This window comes from Choloepus didactylus, chromosome 27 (genome assembly GCF_015220235.1).
Source record: "Choloepus didactylus isolate mChoDid1 chromosome 27, mChoDid1.pri, whole genome shotgun sequence".
Classification (NCBI taxonomy): Eukaryota; Metazoa; Chordata; class Mammalia; order Pilosa; family Megalonychidae; genus Choloepus; species Choloepus didactylus.
In genome coordinates, this window is record NC_051333.1 from 17,714,170 (window position 1) to 17,732,897 (window position 18,728).

Consider the following 18,728-nt stretch of genomic DNA (forward strand, 5'->3'; position numbering starts at 1 on the left):
AGAAAGGGAAGTTTGGGTTTGAAACCCCACAGCAGGGAATTTCTGAAAAGCTTTTTCCCACATTGAGAGGGAATATGATGTTTCATTGCATTTCAAGTCATGTTTCATTGTATTTCATTCTAGAAGAAATGCAGAAGATTGGGGACCAGACAGAGAGCTATCAGAAAAAAGAAAACAAATCTTTAAGTCATATTACTTGCATCAAGAAAACACTGAATACAGAGAGGGCATATGAATATACAGACATTGAAAAAGTAATTCATATTAACTCAAACCTTATTCCCTCCCAAAAAAGACCTCAACGATTCAACTCACTTGGAAATGACTTGAAGCATAATTTATATTTACACAGTCATAAGAGAAACAACTCATCAAAAAACTTAAATACAATTGCTGAATATGGTAACATTTCTTTCTATACTGATCATGACAATACTTCAATTTATGGAAAAGTTTTCAGGTTTAAACAAGCACCTTCTCAACATGAGGAAGTTCATAGTGACAAGAAACTCTATGACTGTGCCAAATTAGGAAAGGTTTTCACTCAGAAGATACAATTCAAGGTACATCTAAACATTCCTACAGGAGAAAAACTATATGTATGTATTGAATGTGGGAAAGCTTTTGTACAGAAGCCAGAATTCATTACGCACCAGAAAATCCATTCTAGAGAGAAGCCCTACAAGTGCAGTGAATGTGGAAAAGCCTTTTTCCAAGTATCTTCTCTCTTCAGACATCAAAGAATTCATACTGGAGAAAAACTTTATGAATGCAGTGAATGTGGTAAAGGCTTCTCTTATAACTCTGATCTCAGTATACATCAGAAAATTCATACTGGAGAGAGACACCATGAATGCAGTGTTTGTGGCAAAGCATTCACACAAAAGTCCACACTCAAGATGCATCAGAAAATTCACACAGGAGAGAGATCCTATATATGTATTGAATGTGGACAGGCCTTCATCCAGAAGACACACTTGATTGCACATAGAAGAATTCACACTGGAGAAAAACCATATGAATGTTGTGACTGTGGGAAATCCTTCACTTACAAATCACAGCTCCAGGTACATCAACGAATTCACACAGGAATAAATCCTTATATGTGTACTGAATTTGGGAAGGTCTTTAACAACACTTCTAATCTCATTACACTTAAGAAAGCTCAAATTAGAGAGAAATCTTCCATATGTACTGAATGTGGGAAGGCCTTTGCCTACAGGTCAGAGTTGATTACACATCAGAGAGTTCATACTGGAGAAAAACCTTATGAATGCAGTGACTGTGGAAAAGCCTTCACTCAGAAGTCAGCTCTCACTGTACATCAGAGAATTCATACAGGAGAAAAGTCATATATATGCATGAAATGTGGGTTGGCCTTCATCCAGAAGGCACATTTGATTGCACATCACATAATTCATACTGGAGAGAAACCTTATAAATGTGGTCACTGCGGGAAATCCTTTACTTCCAAGTCACAACTCCATGTGCATAAACGAGTTCACACAGGAGAGAAACCCTACATGTGCAGTAAATGTGGAAAGGCCTTCACCAACAGGTCAAATCTCATGACGCATCAGAAAACTCACACAGGAGAGAAATCCTATATATGTCCTAAATGTGGAAAGGCCTTCACTCAAAGATCAGACTTGATTACACATCAGAGAATTCACACTGGTGAGAAACCTTATGAATGCAGTGACTGTGGAAAAGTGTTCACCCAGAAGTCACACCTCAGTATACACCAAAAAATCCATACTGGAGAGAGACAGTATGAATGCCATGAATGTGGGAAAACCTTCAACCAGAAATCAATACTCATTGTGCATCAGAAAATTCATACAGGAGAGAAACCGTATGTATGCACTGTGTGTGGAAAAGCCTTCATCCGGAAGTCAAACTTCATTACCCATCAGAGAATTCATACTGGAGAGAAACCCTATGAATGTAGCGACTGTGGGAAATCCTTCACTTCCAAGTCACAGCGCCAGGTGCATCAACAAATTCACACAGGAGAGAAACCTTATGTGTGTGCTGAATGTGGGAAAGCCTTTAGTGGCAGGTCAAATCTTAATAAACACCAAAAAACTCATTCTGGAGAAAAGCCCTTTATCTGCCCTGAATGTGGGAAGTCCTTCAGACAAAAGTCAGAGTTAATTACCCACCAGAGAATTCATACTGGAGAGAAACCTTACAAATGCAGTGACTGTGGGAAATCTTTCACGAAGAAATCACAGCTCCAGGTGCATTGGCGTATTCACACAGGAGAGAAGCCTTATGTGTGTGCTGATTGTGGGAAGGCCTTCACTGACAGGTCAAATTTGAATAAACACCAGAAAACGCACACTGGAGACAAACCCTTCAAGTGTGTTGTCTGTGGGAAAGGTTTCATTCAGAAATCAGTGCTCAGTGTGCATCAGAGTATTCACTCTTGAAAAAAACAGTATGAGAATGAGGTCAGGGCTCATTATACATTATTGAATTCATGCAACAGGAAATTAGGTATATTACTGAAGGTAGAAATGCCTTTGTCAAGATGTCACATGTTCAGGAGGTGATCTACAAGACAGCAGTGAATGAGGGGAGCCTTCCCACATTGTCACTAATCTCATTAAACCTTGGGCATTCATACAGGGAAGGAACTGAGTTAACTTGATGCATTAGAAAAAGCTTTTCCATGAAAAATATGATGGGCCATTGATACCAGATTGTTCCTGGGAAATATTATATTAAATCATGTTGATAGTCCTGCTTACTGTGGAATAGGTATAGTACCATAAATTGAATGGTAGAACAACATAATGTGTATGATAGGGACTAACCCTAAGTTCTTTGGGGTATTTATTGCAGAACACATTGTCTAATGGGGTTGTGGATGTGTTTTCATTCTGTTGAACACAGTTGTGTGTATCCAATTCCCTACTGAAATTTCCATAAAGTAAGAGATACCACAATAAAAAAAAATTTTAGTATACTGATATAAACCTCACAGTCTGTTGAGACCCCCACATTAACCCCTAGCACCATGACTTGAGACCCTCAGCATTAGCCACCAATAGAGTCTCTTCAATCCTCATGAACCCCTAGCACATTGTCTTCTGATCCCCAATTTGGGCACAATACCTGATGACTGCCCAGAAGTAATCTTCTGTTGAAACCCGGACATTTTTATAGTGTAATGTGTTATCACTGGGATTTGGACTCAGAGATATCTGTTCCTTAAGCTTGTATCCAGCTAGTGTTATGGCAGAGCGTTCCTTGAATTTCAGGAACTAACAGAAAAGGAAAAAACAAAAATACCTTTCCTCGTCTTTGCATACAGACCTATGTGGGCATTCTCCTTCAGGGCTTATCCATAATGATACAAGGCCAAACACAGGGGCCTCCCTGTTCCCTTCTAGGCATGTGTCTTGTCTTAGGCCCTGTATGTTGCCCTAGGAATCCCCCCATTTATATATATATATCCTCTTCCCTAGGAAACAGTTTCCTCACAGTCCTGGACCTTACACTGTACGTCTTACAGCCAGTAATCCCTTGCCGCAGACAACCATGACATGACTGAGTTCCCACGTGTTCTATAGTAGAGCACTGTGAGCTGCCTTCTAAATGCAGTGCAAGTTCTGAGACGGCAGCCCATAACAAGTGTCCTGATCCATCCCTCAGGCCGCCAAGAGAGTTGCCAGGCCAGACATATATACTGTGTATGGGGGTTACTCTGTTTCCTCCAGAACTGAGACCAGGGACCCACACTGGGAACAGGCTCCATACTGAGCTGCAAGGAGATGGGAGAGGGGCCAACGAGGGTGGCACTAGATCTTAGTGATTTTAAGTGACCTTTTTCTGGATTTGGCACTTGCCCTATTGCTGCAAGCCTTGAACTGTTTACTAGAACTTTGAGAAAGATGTTTGTGCTAATTCTTGCCGGTTGTTCAGTTTCTGCAGGAGAGTGAAACTTCACACTCTGCCATCTTATCCATGCCTGCCCATTAGTGCTAAACACAACGTCTGCTATCTTTATCTCCCACATAGTGTCTCCTGACCCCCACGTAGCCCCCAGCATAGTGTCTTGTGAACTCCCACAACTCTCAGGAGAGCTTCTGAGGCAACAAGAATTTTCAGGTCACCTGGGTCAACTGTTCAGTATCCCTTCTGCTGTAAGTCATGACCCATTTCTTTCTTAATAATCTTTATAATAAAAATAGCAAATTAATAACTCATAACAAACCCAAACATACATTCACTGCCTGCTCTGTGTCCATCTTCATGTCATACACTCCACAATGACCTTCTCCATATACCTCAAACACATCTCTTCCATACTCTCTGAAAAGGAGCACCACTTCTCCTTATGTCTATGGTTCACTCCCTGACTCCTTCCTCCAATGTTGCCATCCTCACAGAGGCCTTCCCTGCCTGGTTTAAAATTTCACACCCCACCCTCCCTCCTTTATCCTTCACCATAGTGCTTACAGCCATGATGCACCATTTATTTAGCTTATTTGTCTATCTCCCCCACTAGAATGTTTTCTGCCTATTTTGTTCACTGCTGTGAGCCTAAATCCACACCTGCCGTTACAGCTGGCATATTGTGGATTTTGACCACTACTCATCCCATGACTTCCCTCTGCTCCTTTCTATTTTGTAGCCTAAGAGGCTCCAGTGAGGAGAACCAACTTGCCTAAAATACATCAGGCTCTTTTACCTCCTGTTTTTATCTGGCTGTGCCCCCTTCCCTAGAGCTGAAAAGTTGTAAACTGTTGGACCTGATGCCAGCTCATTTAAAGAAGGGAAAATTGAGATACAGGAAACCTTGTGGATGCTTGATATAGCAAGATACCCTGCCAGCATGCTGAAATCCCACTGTCAGCTCAAAAGTGATTGGAAAAAGGCCTACTCACTCTGCCCTTGTACTTGCATTTGTTAGAAAGAGCCCTGTTCACCCCAGAACCCACCCTACAGATGTGCACGTCAGGCCCTGACTGGTGGTGCTTGTGGAGTGCTCAGTCCTGCAGAGGCAATAGGGAGGGGCCAAGCCTCAAGGGGGAGGGGGAAGTAGTGGCCTCAAATGCAGGCAGGATTTCTACCAGAATGCTAGCTGTTGGGCAACCCCACTGGAACCAACAGAGTGACCATCCCCAGACAAATACATTGGTGATGCCTGGAGTAGGATGGTCTCACTTTTATGAATGGCAGCATGCCTGGGCAGAAACATGGGCAGGGCAGGGGCACCACCAAGGGACAATTTGGCAGAGGAGGGGTTGCCACACATATCCCCAGTTGTGGTTTCTGCCTCAGTAACATCTCTGACAATGCTCAGCAATACTACCATTAGGCCACCTTAGATCAATGTGATCTATCATTAGGTACCCTTCTCACCCCTTCACAGTATCTAATGATTAACTGCACACCCTACCCCCACTTAAAACAATGTCTGGTAACCCTGTGTTACCCCTTTTTATCTCACCCCAGCACTGTATCTGGGGCTTCACTACGAGTCACCCAGTTTAGGAAAATGTGACCAACATTATGCCCCAACTTAAAACAATGCTGCCTCCCCAGGCAAATGTCTAGAGCTCCCCCATACCCCTTCTTAACCATGCCAGCACAATCTGGACACACTCCATTTATCCCACTTTTACCTTTGGTAATATGTGTGCCATCCCTCATATATTCTGAGGAATGGTTCCTAGAGCTCTCATTATGTCTTCTCCTACAACCCCATTCCAGATTCAGTTCACTTCAAGAAGCCCCTCAGTCACCCCTGGCTGCTGCTTCTTGACCAAAAGGGGGAAGTGGAATGAAATAAAATATTCAATGGCTGAGAGATGTCAAATGGAGTCGAGAGGTCACTCTGGTGGGCAACTTATGCACTATAGAGATATCCCTTTCTATGTTTTAGTGAATTAGAATAGCTAGAAGTAAATAACCTGAAAGTATCAAACTCCAACCCAGTGGCCTTGACTCTTGAAGACAATTATATAAATGTAGCTTACAAGGGATGACTGTGATGGTGAAAACCTTGTGGCACACACTCCCTCTACCCAGTGTATAGATAGATGAGTAGAAAAATGGGGACAGGGACTAAATGAAGATTGGAGTGGTGGGGGGAGGGTATTTGGGTGTTTTTTTTACTTTTATTTTTCTTATTTTTATTCTTTACGGTGTAAGGAAAATGTTCAAAAATGGATTGGGGTGATGAAGGCACAAGTATATGATGGTACTGTGAACAGCTGATTGTACACCATGGATGCTTGTATAGTATGTGAATATATCTCAATAAAACTGAATTTAACAAAAAAACATAATGCTGAGTGAAAAATGCAAGAAATAGAATGAAAGCTGGGGGTCAATACATTTATGGGAATTAAAATAAATACCAAAAAACTACATATTTAATAAAGATAAATATAAATTCAAGGATATTATAATTACAAAAAAAATCATAAGAGAATACTATGAATAGCGCTGTACACCAACAAACTAGACAATTTAGAGAAAATGGATAATTTCCTGGAAACACATGAACAGCCTAGACTGACCCAACAGTAAATAGAAGACCTCAACAAACCAATCACAAGGGAAGAGAGCTAATCAGGCATCAAAAAGCATCCTACATGGACAGTGGATTGTATATCATGGATGATTGTATGGTGTGTGAATGTATTTCAATAAAACTGAATTTAATAATAAAAAAAAAAGAATCAAGCCTACAAAAATGGTGGCATCAAAGACAAGGATGTGGATATAATAATGCTTACTGAAGCCATGTTTGTCATACTGAAGAACTGAAATCAACCTCAGTGTTCATCATTTGAGGTATGGTTTGTCTATGCTGACCAATACAGTAGCTATTTATAAATTTAATTTACAATGTAAATTTCTTAAAATTAAATACAATTAAAACTTAAAAAAAAAAAAAAAAAAAAGCTTCCTACAAATAAAAGCCCAAGGCCAGATGCCTTCACTGGGAAATTCTACCAAACTTTCCAAAAAGAACTGACACCATTCCTGCTCAAATTCTTTCAAAAAAATTTCAAAAAGTAACACTGCCTAACTCATTTGATGAAGCTAACATGGTTAATAGCAAAACCAGATAAAGATGCTACAAGAAAGGAAAACTACAGGACAGTCTCTCTAATGAATATAGATGCAAAACTACTCAAAAAAATAGTTGCAAATCAAATCCAAAAACATTAAAAGAATCATACACCACTACCAAGTGACTGTTTATCTTGGGACAGAATATATGTTATGTGAAATTAGGAACCCACTACTTAATAAATCAGGCCCTCGACCTGAGGCTTGCTCTTGTGAAATTTAGGGGTGTAAATGAGAGGCTAAGCCTTCCTATAATTTTGCCTAAGAGGCACCTCCAGAGAACTTTTTTGTTGCTCAGATGTGGTGTTTCTCTCTTAAGCCTAACTCAGCAAATAAATTCATTAATGTCCCCCTTGTGGGATATGACTCCCAGTGGAGTGAATCTCCCTGATGTTGTGGGACCTGACTCCCAAGAATGAGCCTGGCCCTGGCATCAAGGGATTGAAAATCCCTTCTTGACTAAATGGGGGAAAAGAAAGCCAACAAAATAAGGTTACAGTGGCTGAGATTTTAAATAGCGTTGAGAGGCTATCCTGAAGGTTACTCTTCTGCAAGCTCCAGTTGGATATCCCAAATGGCTACAGTATGCCAAACACTATACCAACAGTAGTCCCTATCTGAGATTCTATAAAAGTTTCACTTACTATGTTTGTCTCTCAGAAACTTAAATCCACAAGAATGTTTCTATGCCAGTCAAATCCTAAAATCCAGAGACAACAGTCTCTTTAAGAACAACAACCAGATGCAGCCCCCTTCCCCATAATACCGATACCCATTTTCAATATGAACAGGTAAGGGTGGTTACTGCCTGGATACCCCTGAAGATTGAGAAAATGATTAAATGAGAGGAAGGGGTAGTAGCAACAGACAAGATAGGATTTAACAAAGGATTAAGATTACTGAAACTATATAAATTTTTTTTAGATGTTAGGGTATAGAATAGCTAAAAGGAAATAACAGGAATGGTGGAACTGTAACCCATAATATTCTTTGAAGTTTGCTCTCTAACTACTTGTTAAATTGTACTTTGAAAGTTATCACTGTTATGTATATAGGTTAAATTTCACAATAAAAAATGTATTTAAAAAAACCACAGTGGGATACCATTCCAAACCACTAAATGGCTACTATTCTTAAAAAAAAAAATGGTAAATAACAAGTGTAGGAGAGGATGCAGAGAAATAGGATCACTTGTTCATTGTTGGTGCAGTCGCTGTGCAAAAGTTTAGCAGTTCCTCAGAAAATTAAGTATAGTATTACCATATGATCTGACAATCCCACTTCTAGGTATAAACCCAAAAAAGTTGAAAGCAGGGACAGATATTTGCACACCAATGTTCACAGCAGCCTAATTCACAATTGCCAAAGGTGGAATCAACCCAAGTTCCCATCAATAGATAAATGGATAAACAAAATGTGGCATATACAAACAATGGAATACTGTTCAGTTGTTAAAAGGAATGAAGCTCTGATAAATACGACCACATGGATGAACTTGGAAGACATCATGCTGGGTGAAAGAAGCCAGACACAAAAGGCAGACATTGTATAATCTCACTGATTTGAAATAATTAGAATAAGCAAATTCACAGAAACAAGAATACAGGGTACCAGGGGGAGGGAGAGGAGATGGGAAGTTAATGGTTCAATGAATTATATGTTTGAATGTAGTTTAAAAGGGGAAATTTTTGAATATATATATATATTTATAAAATATATATATATATGTTACTGTAATATAAATTTTTCAAAAAAAACAATTTTGGATGATACAACTGAAAAAGTGACCCTTAATGTAAATATTGTATTATACTTAATAGTACAATTATAATAATATTCTTTCACCTCTTTTCACCTCCACATTAATGTGAAGTGTGAATAGTAGGGAAAACTGTGTTTGGAGGGATATATGGGGACATCTGTATTTTTGGCATTATTTTTCTGTAAACCTTCAACTCTAATTTTAAAAATTGTTTAATAAAACCACAAGATACCACTTCAAACCCACAAAGATGGCTATTATTTTAAAAATAAATTAAGTGTCCTGAGGATGCAGAGAAATCAGAACCGTCATGAATTGTTGGCAAGACTTGTATAATGGTGCAGCCACTGTGGAAATTGGTTTGGTGGTTCCTCAAAAAGTTAAGTATAGAATTACCGTGTGACCTGGCAATCCCACTTCTAGGTATATACCCAAAAGAATTGAAAGCAAGGACTCAAATAGATCTCTGCACACCAATATTTATAGGAGCATTATTCACAATATCCAAAAGGAAGAAGGAATCCTAGTGTCCAACAGATGAATGAATAAAAAATATGTGGTATATACATAGAATGAAATATTTTTCAGCCCTAAAAAATAATGAAGTTCCAATACGTGCCTCAACATGGTTGAATCTTGAAGGCATCATGTTGAGTGAAATAAACCAGACAAAAAAGGACAAATATTCTATGATATTATATTTCACTTAAATGAAATAATGAGAATATGCAAATTCATAAAGACAGAAAATTACGGGGCACTAAGGATGGGGTGGGGATGGAGAATGGGGACTTAATGGGTACAGAGTTTTTGTTTGGGGTGATAGATAAGTTTTAATAATGGTAGTGATGGTAGCACATTTTGATAATGGTAGTTATTGTAGCACAACATTGTGAACGTAATTAACTCCACTGAATTGTATACTTGAAAGTGGTTAAAATGGGAAATGCATATTTGTTACCACAATAAAAATTTAAAGAAAAAAACATATCAAAAACTGGTAAGGAATGTAAAATGGTAAGTCCACTCTGGAAAACAAGTTAACCATACACTTACTGTATAACCCAGCAATCCCACTCCTAAGTATTACCCTAGAGAAATGAAAACATATTCACACAAAAACCTGTACTCCAATGTTCACAGCAACTGTATTCCTAATTGCCAAGAACTGGAAACAAACCAAATGCCCATCAATGGGTGAACAGACAAATTGTAGTACATCCATATGAGGGAATACTCTCAGCTATCAAAAAAGAATAATTTATTGATATAGGCTATGACATAGAAAAATCTCAGAAGTTTGTAATATTTTAACATTTTTTTTAAAAAACAATTTTTATTGTGTGTTAACCAAACCCATTCTGGCTGTTCTTAAAATCAAGAAAGCTTGCTCAGCCTTAGTGCTTTTACAGGGGCTGAGCCTCTGAGAGGACTCTGCTTCCCCATTGCCCATTTGGCTCTGCAGTCCTCCTTGCCACTTTGGAGAACCCCATCCCCACTCCCATTGTGTCTGAAGTAACAAGCCCCTTGCTCTCTCTTTGTGTTGCAAGTACCACCATCCACTTCCCACTAACAGTCCCCAATGATGCCTGGACTTTGTCTTGTTCCTGCTGTGTTCACAGCATGGAGGATGGCACTTGCACAAAGTAGGCAATCAGTATGAGCTTGTTAAATGGATGAATAATAGCAATAACATCCAGTTTGACCAAGTGCCCTGCACAGAATGAGCTAAATGCATGGGATGGGTGGATGGGGTGGGATTATTACAGGTTCCCTGATTCAAAATTTAATGCCCCTTCCCATGCTCCAGGATTCCACAGCCCTAACTCTACCTCCCCCATCTCACCCCACCCCTCCCCAGCATATCTCACCCTCCCTCCAAGGGTCCACAAGGTCAACATTATCTCCTGACTCAGCCTCCTCCCTGCCTGGGCAGGCAGGCATTATGTGGGGAATTAATGGGAGTAGGAGGACCAATACTGGGGGACCTGCAGGCAGGAGGCCATTCCCAGTTGCATCTGCCTCCTCACTTTTCAATCATGTACCCCATCCTCCTGGGTTATCTGCACCACCCGCTCCACTGAGGCACCACCACATGAGGCAGGCAATGAGAGGACCAGGATATTTAGGTGGTAGGCTCTGCACTAAGGGCTGACATTTCCAGCCTCATGTACCCAACCAGATAGTGAATGTGACAGTATGGCTGGCATCGACCCTGTGGTTAAGGTCAGGTTAAAGCTGTGGCAGCAGGTGGTTGTTATGGACACTTGCCCTAATTGGTCCCTCCACTCTCAGCTTTGATTGGGTCTACCAGTGCTAGTGTAACTATCATTTCTATTTATTATGTTAAATATTTTATCAACTATTATGCTTAATTCCACAATTATATTCAAGTACTGACTTCCATTAATTTAGTTATAATTACTACAATCATAATTTATAATATCAGAATCCTTATGGTTATTTATTATAATATCTCTAATTCATTAAGATATAATGATATCCTAGGATATCAACTTGGATGCTAAGAAATCCCAATGTCCCTTCTGGTTCCTGCCACCTTCAGGTTGTTGTTTTCATTGTATTACCACAACATCCCCACAATTATATCATTTCTTTAGTGGTATCATTATTGTGTTATTTAAATATTTATAATAATGGACACTGCTATGAAAACAAAATCTGATGTTCTGTTTCCATCCATAAAACAGGGTGATGTAAGCACAACATTAACACAATCATTTGAATTATATCCAAGATATGACTATAATTTATGTCACTCTTAAGAACCCCCAATGTGCGCCATCATCCTCTGGGAAATAGGCACATTTATAATACATTTCTGACTACACTCGTTATTTATTGCTACATAACAGGTTACTCCAAAATGTAATGACTTAAAATGACAACAAATGTTTATTATCTCAGTTTCTGTGAGTAAGGAGCTGCCAACAGCTTAGCTGGAAGGTTTGGCTCAGGAACTCTCATAAGGTTGCAGTCAAGGTGTTAGCCACGGTTGTGTTCACCTGAAGCTTACAAGACTGTTGGCAGAAGGCCATGATTCCTCACCACGTAGACCCCACCATGTGGCAGCCTAAGGGTACTCACAGCATGGCCACTGGCTTCCCTCGGAGCCATTGTTCTAACAGCATGCAATGTGGAAGCTTCACTGTCCTTTTTGACCTAGCCTTAAGAAGTCACATGTGATTTATGCAATATTCTTTTGTATACACTGGTCAACCCTATTCATCATGGGATGGACTATACAGAAATTTAAATACCAGGAGGAGAGAATCATTGAGGGCCATCTTCAAGGCTGGCTACCACACTCACATTGTGATTATTTGCATTTCTTAATATTATCATTATAATTGATGCCACTATTAGGAATGATGATACCGTAAACCAGAGGGAAATATTGCATGCTTTACAAGGACTCTGTGAGACTAAAATGATGTAGAACCAAGTATACAGGTCTGCTGCTGATGATGATAGCAAATTTGTTTTTAATGTGCATCAGTGACTGTTCTAAACTCTTTAAATCTATAATTTCATTTAATCCATACAAAAATGTTTGAGATGGACACAAACATTATCCCCAATGGACAGATGAAGAATCTGAGCCACAAGGAGTACAGAAAATTGCTCAACATCACAAAGATAGTAAATGGCACAGGAAGATACAAACCCAGTCTGGCTGGCTGCAGAGTCCATGATATTAACCCCATGCAATGCTGCCCCACAAATGACATCATTAATATGATCACTATAGTCTTAGAATGTTGAATATAATTACAGTGTAGTTATAATACTACTCTCTGAGAAGGCTGGTTATTCCTACATTTCCCCCCAACCCCATAGAAATAGTGCATTCATAACATCATTCTTATAATATTATATCTATGCCTATTAATAAGAGTGATGCAAAATAGAAAACCTCAACAAACCAATCACAAGCAAAGAGATCCAATCAGTCATAAAAAAATCTACCTACAAAAAAAAAAAAAAAAAAAAAAAGCCCAGGGCTAGATAGCTTCAAAAGGAATGTTACCAAACTTTCCAAAAAATTGACACCATTCCTGCTCAAACTCTTTCAAAAAATTGAAAAAGGAACACTACTTAACTCATTTTATGAAGCTAATTTCACTCCAATACCAAAACCAGATAAAGATACTACAAAACTGAAAACTACAGGCCAAATTCCCTAATGAATACAGATGCAAAAATTCCCCCCCAAAATACTTGCAAATTGAATCCAAAGGCACATTAAAAGAATTACACACCACGACCAAGTGGGGTTCATTCCTGGCATGCAAGAGTGGTTCAACATAAGAAAATCAATCAATGTAATACAACACATTAACAAATTAAAAGGGAAAAATCAAATTATCATAGGTGACATCATCAACATGGTGATATAAACAGCTACTGAAAACTTCTCTCCAGAGATTCAATGAAAAAAGGGACAATTCTGAACTGTTTGAAACTCTGGAGGAGGCTATAGATTGGAGAAAGGCCATGCAAATGCTGAATTGAAGAAAGAAGAAATATCAGGAACTTTCTGTACCAGACCAGCCGGCCATCTCCCCTCCCCCTCACTCAGTCTCCATGCAGGAAAGGCACAGAGCAGACAAAACCCTTCACACCAGAGTCATAGATTTTAAAATCTCATAGCAGTGAAAAATACCCTCAGTGTTTGAAGACCCGGTGGACAGGGGAGGATATTTCAAAGCCCAGATCAGGGAGGGAGAAAGAGACTGAGAAATCGTGGACAGAGATGTGTTTCCAGCCCTAGATCTGAAAGCCCTTCCCTCACCCTTAAGGGAAGCAGCAGCTGGCAGCCGTTTCCTTGCCTTGGGGACAGCTGGAGTGCTGGGTTGGCTGGGGGAGCACATTGCCATGGGTAGAACCCCACGTTGAGCTGGATTTTGTCCGCCAGAGTGAGGGCATAGGAATCCCGCAGTTTTGGCCTGGCTGTGCTCCGAGGCAGAGCAGCCTCAGAGGACGATTAAGTTACCAAATAGCGCCATCTTCTGGACAGTCCAGAAAGTGCAAGGACCCTTTCTTAGGAACACAGGAGCTGATCTACACAACCTGTATGGAAACCCAGCCCTGTTTTGGCAGAGAAATAGGAAAGACCCAACTGTTAATGCAGGGCCCCAAAACAAACCTAGGACTTGCAAGCTGGTGGAAAATAGAGCACCACTGAAAGCCAGCAGATTTGTATTACCACACACAGTGAACTTGCTAGGGTGCCCAGTGCCTAGCCAGGATGTAGTCTGGCTTCTCCTTGCAGCTTATAGTAAAACGCCACAGGTAGAGATAAACTGAGTAATGAACTCTTTGGTAAAAAGAAACCAGAAACTGATAGTTTGGAAAATTCTGGTCTTCCAAAAAAGGAGACCCCAGAAGCTACAGCCCCACATGAGGATTTAACCAAACATGGAACCCAACTGCCATTTCAGTACAAGCCAGGATTGGAGATGGAATTACCTGGAAAGGATTTTTGGAAAGTCCTATTGTCTGATGGTTTTGACCCCTGTAAACTGCATGCCAAGCCTACAGACTTTTTGCAAGATTTATATAGATAGAACGATTGCCAGTTTGGACTGGAGGGGACAGAGAAGGAAAAAATTGAAGGAAAAATTTCTTCAAGGACAGAATCATGGAATTTGAGGTCTGGAATCAAGAGGTCTTGGGCAGGGAGAGTGGAACAACCCATACATGTGGACAGGGTAAGTTTGCCCCAGAGGCAGAGGGTGGGCCTTCTGCCTCACTGCTCAGGAAGAGTGCTGCCACTCCTGACCTCAGAGAGGGTGGAGCACATTCCCCTGGGATTGGGGAGAGCCTGGCCACCACCCCACTGTTCTGAAGGGGTTGAGCATGTGTCCCAGAGATGGAAGAGAGTTCAGGTGCTGCCCCAATGTTTGACTAGGGTGGGGCCAAGAAGGTGGTCTCCTCAATGTGTGAATATGTTTGGAGAGAAAAGGGCTGCCACAAAGGCCCTTAGAAAGGGTTGGACTCCTGGTCTCTCAAGCCCCAATGATAAAAAAAAATCATTGTATAAATAACTCTTAGACTTTGAAATCTAATGGAGTTTGCCCTGTGGGTTTTAGGAACTGTTTCAGTCCTGTGAACCCTGTTTTCCTTTCAGTTTTTCCTTATGGCATTGGGTATGTTTATCCGATGACTGTCCCTCCATTGTATATTGGCAGCAGATAACTTGTTCTGAGTTTCACAGGTCCACAGCTAGAGGGGAATTTTGCCTTAGAACAGACCACACCTATAACCAATTTTGATAAGAACTTGTACTTACCTATCGTTACTGAAATGATTTACGTTTTTGTGATATTGTGAAGGGATGAATGTAATTTGTATTTGGAAAGTTCTTGTCATTTTGGGGTCTAGGGGGTGGAATGTGCTGGTCTGGATGTATTATGTCCCTCCAAACACTATGTTTTTTCATGCAGTCTTGTGGGGAGCAGACATATTAATGTTGGTTAGGTTGGAATCTTTTGATTAGGTTGTTTCCATGGAAATGTGACCCACCCAACTGTGGGTAATACCTTGATTAGATTATTTCCACGGAGGTGTGGCCCTGCCCATTAAGCATGTGCCTTGATCAGTTTACCTGAGCCCTATAAGAGCTCGACAGAAGAAGCTCAGTGCTGCAGATTAGAGAGACATTTTGAAGATAGTCATTGAAAGCTAATGCTGACATTTTGGGGAACACCATTTTTAAATGCAACCTGGGAGCACGGAGATGCCAGCCAGGCGCCTTCCGAGCTAACAGAGGTTTTCTGGACGTCAATGGCCTTTCTCCAGTGAAGGTATACTCATGTTTATGCCTTGGTTTGGACACTTTTATGGCTGTAGAATTGTAAATTTAAAACTTAATAAACCCCCTTTAAAAAAGCCAATCCATTTCTGGTATTTTGCATAACACCAGTATTAGCATAATGTGCTTAAGAGTCACCCCCAGAGGGCCTCTTTTGCTCAGATGTGGCCTCTCTCTTTAAGCCAACTTGGCAGGTAAACTTGCTGCCCTCCCTCCTATGTGGGACATGACTCCCAGGGGTATAAATCTCCCTGGCAATGTGGAACATGACTCCCAGGGATGATGAGCCTGGACCCTACATTATGTGATTGAGAAAACCTGGACCAAAAGAGGGAAGAGAATTGAAACAAAATAAAGTTTCAGTGGCTGAGAGATTTCAACTGAAGTCAAGAGGTCATTCTGGAGGCAACTCTTACGCATTATAAACATATCCCCTTTTAGTTTTTAGTTTATTGGAATAGTTAGAAGGAAATATCTGAAATAGTTGATCTGCAATCCAGTATCCTTGATTCTTGAAGGCATCATATAACTATATAGTTTATATGGTGTGACTGTGTGATTCTGAAAACCTTATGGCTCACACTCCCTTTACTCAGTGTATGGACAAATGAGTAGAAAAATGGGGACAAAAATTAAATGAATAATATGGAGGAGGGGTATATGGGAAGTTTTGGGTGTTCTTTTTACTTTTATTTCTATTCTTATTTTTATTTTTTGGAGTAATGAAAATGTTTAAAAATTGTGGTGATGAATGACAACTATTGATGATACTATGAACAACTGTGTTACTTTGGATGATTGTATGACGTGAATATATTAAAATTAAAAAAAAATTTTAATAAGTAAATGAGGGGAGGGGGGTATGGGATACTTTGAGTGTTCTCTTTTACTTTTGTTTTTATTCTTATTTTAGTTTTTTTTTTTGGAGTGATGCAAATGTTCAAAAATTGTGGTGTTGAATGCACAACTATATGATGAAGCTGTGAGCAACTGTTGTACACTTTGGATGATTGTATGGTATGTGAATATTTTTCATAAGATTACATTAAAAATCAAATGATCATTTAAATAGACGCTGAAAAGTATTCTACAAAATTCTGCATCCCTTTCTGATAAACACTTCAAAAGGTAGGAATTGAAGGAAACATCCTCAATATGATAAAAGGCATACATGAAAAACCCATAGCCAGCATAGTACTCAATGGTGAGAGACTGAAAACCTTCCCCCTAAGATCATGAATGAGACAAGGATGCCCACTGCCACCACTGTTTTTCAACATTGTGCTAAAAGTTATAGCCAGAACAGTTTGCCAAAGCAAAGAAATAAATGGTATCTAAATTGGAAAGGAAGAAGTAAAACTGTTATTATTTGCGGGTGATAAGATCTTATTTTTGGAAAATCCTGAGAAATCAATGACAAAGCTACTTGAGCTAATATATTCAGCAGAGTGGCAGGATACAAAATTAATGCACATAAGTCATTAATGTTCCTATACACTAGTAATGACCAAACCAAAAAGGCAATCAAAAAAAAAATTACATTCACAATAGCAATTTAAAAAATCAAGTACCTAGGAATAAATTTAACCAAGGATGTAAAAGACCTCTACACAGAAAATTACATAACTTTTCTAAAAGAAATTAACAGGGACCTAAAGAGGTAGGTATTATGCATTCATGTATAGGAAGGCCAAACGTCATTAAAATGTCAATTCTACCCAAACTCATCTACAGATTAAATGCAATTCTGATCAAAATTCCAACAACCTACTTTGCAGACTTGGAAAAGCTAGTAGTCAAATTTATTTGGAAGGGAAAGGGGACTTGAATTGCCCAAAACATTCTAAAAAAAGAAGAACAAAGTGGGAGAATTTACACTTCCAGACTTTGAAGCCTACTATAAAGCCACAGTGGTCAAAACAGCAAGGTACTGGTAGAAAAATAAATATATTGATCAATGCAGTCAGATTGAGAGTTCAGAAATAGACCTCCAGGTCTATGGTCAACTGATTTTTGATAAGGCCCCCAAATACACTGGACAGAACCATCTCTTCAACAAATGGGGCTGGGAGAACTGGATATCCATATCCAAAAGAATGAAAGAGGACCCCAACCTCACACTCTGTATAAAAATTAACTCAATGTGGGTCAGATACCTCAATATAAGAGACAGAAACAATAAAACTCTTAGAAGATAATATAGGGAAACATCTTCAAGAACTAGTAATAGGAGGTAGCTTCTTAGACCTTACACCCAAAGCACAAGTAACAAAACAAAAAACAGATAAATGGGAATTTCTCAAAATTGAAAGTTTCTGTGCCTCAGAAGACTTTGTCAAAAATGTGAAGAGGCAATGAACTCAATGGGAGAAAATATTTGGAAATCATATATCTGATAAGAAACTGATAACCTGCATATATAAAGAAATCCTACAACTCAACAACAATTGTACACACAGCCCAATTATAAAATGGGCAAAAGATATGAAAAGACATTTTTCCAAAGAAGAAATATGAATGGCTAAAAAACACAAGAAAAAATGTTCATCTTTACTAGCTATTAGGGAAATGCAAATCAAAATCACAATGAGATACCATCTCACACCAATAAGAATGGCTGCCATGAAACCAATAGGCAACTACAAATGCTGGAGAGGATGTGGAGAAATTGGGACTCTTATTCATTGCTGGTGGTAATGTATAATGGTACAGCCACCGTGGAAGACAGTTTGGTGGTTTCTCAGAAAACTAGATATCGAATTACCCTAAGATCCCGCAATTCCACTTCTCAGTATATACTCAAAAGATATGAAAGCATTGACATGAACAGACATTTGTACACCATTATTCATAATGGCATTGTTCACGATTGCCAAGAGACAGAAAAAATCCAAGTGTTCAACAGACAAGTGGATAAACAAAATGTGGTATATATATACACAATGGAATATTATGCAGCAGTAAGAAGGAACAGGTCCTGAATCATTTGGCCACACAGATGAACACTGAAGATATAATTCTGAGTGTAAT

The 18,728-nt window shown here is 39.4% G+C and overlaps 2 protein-coding genes across 9 annotated transcripts in view; one reads left to right on the plus strand and one right to left on the minus strand.

Moving 5' to 3' along the window:
* The window catches only part of ZNF585B (zinc finger protein 585B), a 90,860-nt gene extending 84,983 nt beyond the window's left edge, over positions 1–5,877 (plus strand). For all 8 annotated transcript variants that reach the window (XM_037820189.1, XM_037820187.1, XM_037820184.1 and 5 more), the window contains one exon: positions 124–5,877. In XM_037820189.1, the coding sequence (XP_037676117.1) occupies positions 124–2,435 (2,312 nt within the window). In that variant the 3' untranslated portion in view covers positions 2,436–5,877. The remainder of the gene's footprint in view (positions 1–123) is intronic.
* Positions 1–18,728, minus strand: part of LOC119521684 (zinc finger protein 383) — a 129,541-nt gene that overhangs the window by 107,932 nt on the left and 2,881 nt on the right. The gene's annotated exons all lie outside the window — the stretch shown is intronic.